The 10,311-nt window shown below is 65.5% G+C and overlaps 1 protein-coding gene and 1 long non-coding RNA gene across 2 annotated transcripts; both read left to right on the plus strand.

Moving 5' to 3' along the window:
• Positions 1–656: 656 nt before the first annotated feature.
• Positions 657–1,459, plus strand: LOC116184696 (uncharacterized). The gene is made up of 2 exons (XR_013341018.1): positions 657–720; positions 1,028–1,459. It is a non-coding gene; the product is annotated as an uncharacterized LOC116184696 (long non-coding RNA).
• A 975-nt stretch (positions 1,460–2,434) lies between these two features.
• On the plus strand, positions 2,435–8,855 carry LOC144247275 (uncharacterized). The gene is made up of 6 exons (XM_077787687.1): positions 2,435–3,236; positions 5,256–5,398; positions 6,122–6,214; positions 7,137–7,247; positions 7,508–8,004; positions 8,813–8,855. Exons 1-6 carry the CDS (start codon positions 2,435–2,437, stop codon positions 8,853–8,855), a joined length of 1,689 nt encoding a protein of 562 aa, XP_077643813.1.
• The last annotated feature ends 1,456 nt before the right edge of the window (positions 8,856–10,311 follow it).

Here is a 10,311-nt window from a genome sequence, read left to right on the forward strand (position 1 = left end):
CCCGGGGAGGGGGGCGTGGTCAGTTTCCATGGTGACGTGGGCGTGGCTAACGAAAGGGGCGGAGCCAACGGGCCGTTGCCATGGCGATGGGGGCGTGGTCTGCCGAGGGGGCGTGGTCCCGGTAGGGCGCGGTCCCGGCCGAGGGACGGGGCGGCGCTCCCGGTGCCCCCGGGATGGATCTGGGGGGCCCGGGGGGTGCGGCCGGGTCAGGCCCGACCATCCCGCATTCCCCGGGGCTTCGGGAACAAGGCCGCGAGGGCTCGAGCGGTACCGGACACCGGGGGACAGCGCGGGGGAGATGTCCCCCGGCGGTCCCGGCTGGGGCTGGGACCTCCCGTTCCAGCTGTGGCTGCAGGCGCTGCTCTGGGCGCTGCTTTTGGGGCGCCTCCTCCGCTACGGGGGGGCCTGGGCCGGGGGGAGCCCCCCCGGGAGCAGCCCGGGACGGGGGCACCCCAAAACCGGGGCGGGAACCCCCAGAGTGAGCCCTGACTGGGGGGGCAGAGGGCCACCCCCAAAGGTCCCTCCTTGTCCCCCCGAGTCGTTTGGGCGGGTCCCTAAGTGGGGAAGGGGTGGGGGGGTGTTGCTCCTGCCTCAGTTTCCCCAGTCGTGGGGGGGCTCGTTACCCCCCCAGGGGGTCACTGTCCGACTGGGCCGTACTGGGAGGCCCTGGGCACAAAGGCTGAGCTCCCGGGGACAGCGGCCAGCGACACCCCGGACACGGTGAGGGGGGGCCGGGACATGTGCGGTGGCCTTGGTCCCTTTTGGGGTCCCCCCTGTCCCCTCCCATTCCTCCGGGGTCCCTTTGGTGGTCCCCTGTCCCCTGTCCCTTTGGGGGTGTCCTCTGTCCCTTTGGGGTGTCCCAGGGGAGTCTTGGGGGCTTCTTGGGGACTTCTGGGGGATCTCGGGGGGATCTCTGGGGGATTTGGGGTCCCTGGGGGGTTCTGGGAGTGCCTGGTGGGGTTTTGGGGTCCCCTGGGGGGGATCTGGGGAGGTTTGGGAAATTTTGAGGATTTTTCTGCCCCCCCAGATCCGGCTGAGCTTTGAGGACCTGCCAGGACCTGAGCCCAGAGCGCCTGGAGGCACCCAAAAAGGCACAGCTGCACCCCAAAACTGCACAGCTGCACCCCAAAATGCAGACCTAGACCTCCAAAATGCACAGCTGGACCCCAAAATCGTATAAAGCTCCCCATAAACCCTGAACCCCAAACCTGGAGATACCTGAAGTACACCTGAACCCCAGGGCGTTTGGGGGGCCCCAGGGCTGTGACCCTGGTTTTCAGGTTTTGGGGTGTCCAGGGCTGTGACTCCCTCCATGTGAAATCCTCCCCACTTTGTCCCCAATTGGAGGTCCCCAAAACCAGGGGGGGCCCCCAAAACCCCTGGGGGGGGAGCCAGCCCCCCCAAGGCTTCGTTGCAAACGGGTTTGAGAAGAATCAATAAAGTTTGGGATAAAAATCGGGTTTGGAATTTTGGGGTCCTCCTGAAGTGGGGGGACCCCAGTGGGCTTGGGGGTGTCCATGACTTTGGGGGGCCCTGGAATTGGGGTGACCTATGGGTTTGGGGGGCCCTGGTGGGTTTGGGGTGACCCCAGTGGGTCAGGGGGGCTCATGGTGGGGAGACCCCATGAGTTTGGTGGGATCCCTTGGAATTGGAGGGAATCCATGATTTTGGGGTCACCCCATGGATTTGGGGTGGCTTCATGGGTTTGGGGTGTCCCTGCTTCAGGGGGGTCTTTGTTTGGGGGGTCCTGGAATCAGGGGCATCCCATGGGGTCAGGGGGGCTCCATGGTTTTGGGTGACCCCATGGGTTTGGGGTGACCCCAATGAGTTTAGGGGGGCTCCAGGGTTTGGGGTGACCCCATGGGTTTGGGGTGAACTATGGTTTTAGGGGGGGCTCCATGGGTTTGGGGTGACCCCATGGGTTTGGGGTGACCCCATGGCTTTAGGGGGGGCTCCATACGTTTGGGGTGACCCCAATGGGTTTGGGGGGGTCTCCATGGTTTCGGGGTGACCCCATGGCTTGGGGTGACCCAAATGGATTGGGGGGGCTCCATGGTTTTGGGGTGACCCCATGGCTTTAGGGTGACCCCAATGGATTTGGGGGGGCTCCATGGTTTCGGGGTGACCCCATGGCTTTAAGGTGACCCCAATGGATTTGGGGTCTCCATGGTTTTGGGGTGACCCCATGGCTTTAGGGTGACCCCAAGGATTTGGGGGGGCTCCATGGTTTTGGGTGACCCATGGCTTTAGGGTGGCCCCCCAATGGATTTCGGGGGCTCCATGGTTTCGAGGTGACCCCAATGGATTTCGGGGGCTCCATGGTTTCGAGGTGACCCCATGGTTTCGGGGTGACCCCCATGGCTTTAGGGTGACCCCAATGGATTTGGGGGGGCTCCATGGTTTCGGGGTGACCCCAATGGATTTGGGGGGCTCCATGGGCTCAGGGGGTCCATGCTATTGGGGCGCTCCCCATTTTGGGGGGCAGGGGACCCGGCGGTGGGCGTGGCCTCCAGAGAAGGCGTGGTCTCCCGAGGGGGCGTGGCCTTTGTTCGTAGGCGTGGTTTCGATCGATGGGCGTGTCTTAATCGCAGAGGGGGCGGGGCCGACGGGCGCGACTCCAGGGCCAGGGGCGTGGCTTCGCTGGGTGGCGTGGCTTCTCGCCGCGGTGGGCGTGGCTTATCGGCACGGTGGGCGTGGCTTTCCGGTGGGCGCGCCCGCGCGGGGCGGCTCCTTCCTGGGGCGCGCGCGCGCGGCGGCCGCGGCTCCTCCTCCGAGCGGGCGCGCGCGGGCGGGGCGGGGGCGGAGGAGGAGGAGGAGGAGGAGGAAGGGCGCGGGGAGGGGGGGGCCGGCGGTGCCGCGGGGGGGGGGCCATGGCGGTGCCGCCGCCGCCGCGCCGGGCCCCGAGCAGGCCCCGCGGTACCAGGAGTGGATCCTGGACACCATCGACTCGCTGCGTTCGCGCAAGGCGCGGCCGGACCTGGAGCGCATCTGCCGCATGGTGCGGCGGCGGCACGGCCCCGAGCCCGAGCGCACCCGCGCCGAGCTGGAGAAGCTGATCCAGCAGCGCGCCGTGCTCCGCGTCTCCTACAAGGGCAGCATCTCGTACCGCAACGCCGCCCGCGTGCAGCCGCCGCGCCGCCCGCCGCCGCCCGCCCGCCGCCCGCCGCCCGTCAGCCTCCGCGACACCGCGCGGCTGCTCGGCGGCGACGGCCGCCTCACCCGCGGCCGCCTCCAGGGCTCGGCCGCGCCCGGCGGCGGCGGGGCGGCGGCCGGGCGGCCCCCGGGGCGGGCGGCGGCGGCGGAGCGGGCGGCGGGGCCCGGCCCGAGCGCACCCGGCTGGGCGCCATCGCCACGGCCCGCGGGGAGCGCGGGAGAGCGGCCGCGGGGAGGGCGCGGAAGGTGAGGAGGGCTGAGGGGAGCCGTGAGGCGGTGAGGGGAATGGTGAGGGAATGGTGAGGGGCTGAGGGGAGCCGTGAGGCGGTGAGGGGAATGGTGAGGGGCTGAGGGGAATGGTGAGGGGAGAGGTGAGGGGCTGAGGGGAATGGTGAGGGGAATGGTGAGGCGGTGAGGGGAATGGTGAGGGGAATGGTGAGGGGAAGGTGAGGGGCTGAGGGGAATGGTGAGGGGAATGGTGAGGGCTGAGGGGAAGGTGAGGGGCTGAGGGGAATGCTGAGGGGAATGGTGAGGGGCTGAGGGGAAGGTGAGGGGCTGAGGGGAATGGTGAGGGGCTGAGGGGAGCCGTGAGGCGGTGAGGGGAATGTGAGGGGAATGGTGAGGGGCTGAGGAGAATGGTGAGGGGCTGAAGGCAATGGTGAGGGGAGAGGTGAGGGGCTGAGGGGAATGGTGAGGGAGAGGTGAGGGGCTGAGGGGAATGGTGAGGGGAGAGGTGAGGGGCTGAGGGGAATGGTGAGGGGTGAGGGGAATGGTGAGGGGCTGAGGGGAAGGTGAGGGCTGAGGGCAATGGTGAGGGCTGAGGGGAATGGTGAGGGGAGAGGTGAGGGGCTGAGGGGAATGGTGAGGGGAATGGTGAGGGGCTGAGGGGAAGGTGAGGGGCTGAGGGGAAGGTGAGGGGAATGGTGAGGGGCTGAGGGGAAGGTGAGGGGCTGAGGGCAATGGTGAGGGGAGCAGTGAGGGGCTGAGAGGACCCCGAGGGCACAGAGAGGACTGGGGCTCTGAGAGGGTGACCCTGAGGGGCCCCAGGGTGAGGTGGTGGGAATTTGGGGGTGTGCGAGGGTCCTGAGGGGCTCTGGGGGGACCAGGGACAGGGGTGGTGAGGGGACACTGGAGTCCTGAGGGGACACTGGAGTCCTGAGGGACCCCTGAAGGGTTGGTGGGGACAGAGGGGGAGCACAAAGTGGATGGAACCGGGTAGGAAGGGGACAACAGGACACAGAGAAAGGGTCTGGGGGCTGAAGGGATTTGGGGAGGGATCCTGAGATGATTTAGGGGGTCCCTGAGACAATTTAGGGGTCCCGTGAGGGAATTGGGACACTGAGGGGACATGGGGAGGTCTCCTGAGGGGACTTGGGGGGCAGAGGGGTTGGTTTGGGGACACCTCTGAGGGGACAGCAGAGATCTCAAGGGGATGTTGGGGGGCCCAAGAGGACTTGGGTGGCCTGGAGATGGGGGTGCAGGGACTGGGGATTTAGGGGACCTGAGGTGACAGTGGGGACCTGCGGGGGTTTTGGGGTCACCAAGAGCCAGGACTGGATGGGGGTGGGGGCTGGGAGGTTGGGGGAACCCCAGGATGTTGTGGGGGGGACAATGACAATGCTGGGGTGACAGCTCTGGGGGGAGCGCAGAATTGGGGCATCCTGGGTTTGGGGACTCTGCAGGACTTGGGGGGGGTAATTTTTTGGGGCTGTCCTGGATTTGGGGGGTAGCTTTCAGGACTGAGGGTGTTCTGAATTTTTTTTGGGGGGGGTTGGTGTCACACTGCAGGGTGGTCAAGGTGCAGCTGTGGAGGCCCTGCTTTGGTGGAGGCTGTTGATTTTGGTGCCAGGGTTATACATTTTTGTGGCCACAGACTTTTGGGGGTCTGTAGGTTGTTTGGGGGGGGGGGTCCCAGCTCTTGGGGGTCTCTGTGGGGTGGTGTTCACGCTGTGCTTTTGGGGACCCCAGCCCCCCTGCAGCAGCAGCGAGGCCTCGGCGCGGGAGGAGGAGGAGGAGGACGAGGACGAGGATGACGAAGACGAGGACGGGACGGGCTCGGAGGCCTCTGAGGACGCAGGGCCCCCCGGCAGCTGAACGGGGAGGCCGGGGGGGCCCCCCTGCGCCCCCCGGGGCAGCCGCCCCCCGAGCGGCCCCCCCAGCCAAAGGCCTGCGCCCCGGGGGAGGGGGGCTGCCAGCACATGGCCCCCTCAAAAGGAGGGGGCCTTCGGGCAGCCCGACAGAGCAGGTACTGACTGAGGGGGCAGGGGGCTTTGGGGGTTGCGGGGTTTAAGTTTGGGGGTGCTGGGGGTAGTTTGAGGGTAGGGGGTTTAAATTTGGGAGTGACGGGGCAGTTTGGGGGGTGGTGGGGGTAGGGGTGTGTAAGTTTGGGGGGCTGGGGGCAGTTTTGGGGGTGATGGGGGCAGTTTTGGGGGTGATGGGGGTAGGGGTGTGTAAGTTTGGGAGTGATGGGGGCAGTTTGGGGGTGGTTGGGGCAGTTTGAGGGTGGGGGTGTATAAGTTTGGGGGTGCTGGGGGCAGTTTGAGGGTAGGGGGTTTAAATTTGGGAGTGACGGGGGCAGTTTGGGGGGTGGTGGGGGTAGGGGTGTGTAAGTTTGGGGATGATGGGGGAAGTTTTGGGGGTGGTGGGGGTAGGGGTGTGTAAGTTTGGGGGGCTGGGGGCAGTTTGGGGGGTGATGGGGGCAGTTTGGGGGTAGGGGTGTATAAGTTTGGGGGTGATGGGGCAGTTTTGGGGTAATGGGGCAGTCTGGGGGGTGGTGGGTGTAGGGGTGTGTAAGTTTGGGGGGGCTGGGGGCAGTTTGGGGGGTGATGGGGACAGTTTGGGGGTAGGGGTGTATAAGTTTGGGGGTGCTGAGGGCAGTTCAGGGGTGGGGGTCAGTCGGTGCTGGGGGTCACTCTGGGTGTGTGGACACTCGGGGCTGTCCCGGTGTGACCCGTTGGTGTCCCCGCAGTGTCCCCGGCGCTGGCGGGGGCTGAGCCCTCGGTGCCGCTGTCCCCAGGCCGGCCGGGCCCCAGGCCGCCGAGGGGGCCCCGTTCAGCTGCACGTGAGTCAGGGGCCAGTGTCCCCTGTCCCTTTGTGGCACCCAGCGTCCCCTGGTGTCCCTCTGTGTCCCTTTGTGGCACCCAGCGTCCCCTCATGTCCCTGTGAGTCACCTGTGTCCCACCCAGCGTCCCTCTGTGTCTCTCTGTGTCACCCATGTCCCAGCCAGTGACCATCGTGTCCCCCCACGTGTCCCCATGACCATTGTGTCCATGTCCCCTGGATGTCCCCTGTCCCTGTGAACATGTCCCTGTGTCACCTCCTTGTTGCTGTGACAACCTGTCCCTACAGTGTCCCCATGCCAGTGACCGGGTCCTGGTGTCCCCCTGGCCCTCCTGGTGTCCCAGTGACCGTGTCCCCACGGTGTCTCCATTGTGGTGACTGTGTCTGTGTGTCCCTACACTGTCCCCGTGTCCCCGCAGTGTCCCCATTGTGGTGACCGTGTCCGTGTGTCCCCACACTGTCCCCATGTCCCAGTGACCGTGTCCCCACGGTGTCCCTGTGATGGTGTCCCCGCAGTGTCCCCATTGTGGTGACTGTGTCTGTTTGTCCCCACACTGTCCCCGTGTCCCCACGGTGTCTCCATTGTGGTGACCGTGTCCGTGTGTCCCCACACTGTCCCCATGTCCCAGTGACCGTGTCCCCACGGTGTCCCCATTGTGGTGACCGTGTCTGTGTGTCCCTACACTGTCCCCGTGTCCCAGTGACCGTGTCCCCACGGTGTCCCCATTGTGGTGACCGTGTCTGTGTGTCCCTACACTGTCCCCGTGTCCCAGTGACCGTGTCCCCACGGTGTCCCCATGTCCCAGTGATGGTGTCCCCGCAGTGTCCCCATTGTGGTGACCGTGTCCGTGTGTCCCCACACTGTCCCCGTGTCCCAGTGATGGTGTCCCCGCGTGTCCCCGTGACGCTGTCCCTGTCCCCAGGGCCGGGCGCAAGGACAAGGCGTGGACCCGGTGGAGTGGTCAGTGCGGGACGTGGTCGAGTACTTCACCGAGGCCGGCTTCCCCGAGCAGGCCGGGGCCTTCCAGGAGCAGGTGGGGCCACCCTGTCCCCTCTGTCCCCTGCTGTCCCCTGTCCCTGTGGCTGTCCCTCCCTGTCCCCTGTCCCTGTGGCTGTCCCCGGTGTCCCTCGCTGTCCCCAGGAGATCGACGGCAAGTCGCTGCTGCCGATGCAGAGGGCCGATGTGCTCACGGGGCTCTCTGTCCCTGCATCCCCCCGGGTGTCCCCTGTCCCTGTGGCTGTCCCCGGTGTCCCTCGCTGTCCCCAATGTCCCTCGCTGTCCCCGTGTCCCCAGGAGATCGACGGCAAGTCGCTGCTGCTGATGCAGAGGGCCGATGTGCTCACGGGGCTCTCCATCCGCCTGGGCCCCGCGCTCAAGATCTACGAGTACCACGTGAAGCTGCTGCAGCGCAGCCACTTCCAGGACGAGGAGCCCCCCCCCGGAGCCCTTCCCGGCCTGAGAGACCCCCCCAGAGCCGCGGGGACACCCCCAGACCCACGGGGACACCCCAAACCCGTGGGGACACCTCGGTATCTGGGAGGGCTCCTCCCTCCCCCCGCTGCTGCACACAGAGACTTTGGGGGTGGGCGGGGGTCATGGGGTTCCCACCTCACTTTGGGGGTCCCACCTCTCTTTGGGGGAGTCCCATCCCTATTTTGGGGGGGGTCTTGCCTCTCTTTAGGGTCCCACCTCTCATTTGAGGGGTCCCGCCTTGCTTTTGAGGGGGGTCTCATCTCTCTTTTGGGGGAGAATCCCATCTTTCTTTTGGGGGTCCCACCCCTCTTTGAGAGGTCTCTCTTTTGGGGGGGCACTGCTCTAGGGGGACACCCCTCTTTGGAGGCCCTGCCTCTCTTTTGGGGGGGGTCTCACCCTGTTTTTGGGGGCGCTTCTCTTTGGGGGGGTCATTTCTCCGGGGGATCCCACCCCCTCTTTTGGGGGGACTTCTCCTTGGGGACCCTTCTTTTGGGGGGGCACTTCTCTTTAGAGGGGTCCTCCCCTCTCTTTTGGGGGGATCCCACACCCTGAGGGGGTCACCCCTCTTCTGGGGGGTATCATCCCTCTTTTGGGGGGTCACCCCTCCTCGTGGGGGGGGTCGCCCCTCTTGTGGGGTGCCTTCTCTCTGGGGCGCATTGGGGGTGGGACACCCCGCTCCTTCTGGGGTCACTCTCTTTTGGGGGGGCCCCTCTTGGGGTGGGGTCACCCCTCCTTGAGGGAGCCCCCTTTTTAGGGGATCCCCCTTTTCTTGGGGGGGATTTTTACCACGGGGGGAGGGGGTTGGGGGGGCTCTGCCCGGAGATGTTTTAACCTTCCCCAGCCCGTGCCCCCCCACCCAAATTAGGGTGCGGCCCCCCATCCCTTGGCCACGAGGAGGGGGAAGCCCCCCTAACCGTCCCCCCCCCCCCCGCAGTCTGTGCCCCCCCTTTCCCCGGGCCTGGCTCGTTTTGGGTTTTTTTAAATAAAAACGAAAAAATTAAAGAAATATTAAAATCTCGGGGTTTTGGTGGGGTCCTCCCGTCTCAGAGTCCCCCAGAAGGGGCTGGGGTGGAATGGGGGGGGCAAGGGGGCTGCTGCGCATGCGCGGGTCCTCCCGCCCGGCAGGGGGCGCCAGGCCCGCGCCTTCCGCTCCGCGCATGCGCTGTAGAGAACCATCATCTGCGCATGCCTCCTCCTGCTGGAGACCGGCGCCAATCGCGGCCCTACGGCGGCCGGCCGGGCCCAAAAGCCGCGCCCCTTAAAGCAGCTTCAAAAACAGCCTCCGACCCCCCAAACTACCCCAGAACAGCCTCAGCACTCCCAAACTACCCCAGAACAGCCTCAGCACCCCTAAACTGTCCTCAAACTACCCCAGAACAGCCTCAGCACCCCTAAAATGTCCTCAAACATCCCCAAACTGCCCCAGAACAGCCTCAGCACCCCCAAACTACCCCAGAACAGCCTCAGCACCCCTAAACTGTCCTCAAACTACCCCAGAACAGCCTCAGCACCCCCAAACTACCCAGAACAGCCTCAGCACCCTTAAAATGTCCTCAAACTGCCCCAGAACAGCCTCAAGAGCCCCCCAAACTACCCCAGAACAGCCTCAGCACCCCTAAAATGTCCTCAAACTGCCCCAGAACAGCCTCAGCACCCCAAACTACCCCAGAACAGCCTCAGCACCCCTAAATGTCCTCAAACATCCCCCAACTGCCCCAGAACAGCCTCAGCACCCCCAAACTACCCCAGAACAGCCTCAGCACTCCCAAACTACCCCAGAACAGCCTCAGCACCCCTAAAATGTCCTCAAACATCCCCAAACTACCCCAGAACAGCCTCAGCACCCCCAAACTACCCCAGAACAGCCTCAGCACCCCAAAACTGCCCCAAACATCCCCAGAACAGCCTCAGCACTCCCAAACTACCCCAGAACAGCCTCAGCACCCCTAAAATGTCCTCAAACATCCCCAAACTGCCCCAGAACAGCCTCAGCACCCCCAAACTGCCCCAAACATCCCCAGAACAGCCTCAGGCTTCCCTAAAGAATCAATAACTGCCCCCAAACCAGCGTAAAGTGCCCGAGGAAGGGCCTCAAACTCCGCTAAAGCCACAAATGCCCCAACGCTCCCGATGCGCTTCGAGCCGCTGTGGAGCATCCTCTGCACCCCCCCCCGCCAGTGCTCTCCCGGGCCCCAGGAGCCCTAAAGAGCCCCCGCTGCCCCCACAGGGCCCGATGAGATCGATCCCCCCCTCCATGGCTCCCTACGGCGGCCGGACAGGCCCAAAAGCCGCTCCCTTCCTTCTTCCCCGCCCTACGGCGGCCGGCGGGGCCGAATAAACGCCGCGTCCCTCTTCCCTACGGCGGCCCAAAGGCCACCTGTTCTGCGCATGCGCAGTAGCCTTTCCTGGTGAAGATGGCGGCGTCCCGTATTCCCCCTTTCCGTACGGCGGCCAGGGGGCCAAAAAGCCGCCGTGCCCTCTCCACCCTCTCATCCCGCCTTCCTACAGCGGCCAAAGGAACCCAAACCCCCCTTGTCCGCCCCTCAGCTCTCCCCAATCCACAGCAGCGGCTGAGGCGCTTAACCGCCCCTGTCACCCCGCGCATGCGCAGTGGTGGAACCGGG

Source organism: Lonchura striata, chromosome 21, assembly GCF_046129695.1.
Source record: "Lonchura striata isolate bLonStr1 chromosome 21, bLonStr1.mat, whole genome shotgun sequence".
In the NCBI taxonomy this organism is placed as follows: Eukaryota; Metazoa; Chordata; class Aves; order Passeriformes; family Estrildidae; genus Lonchura; species Lonchura striata.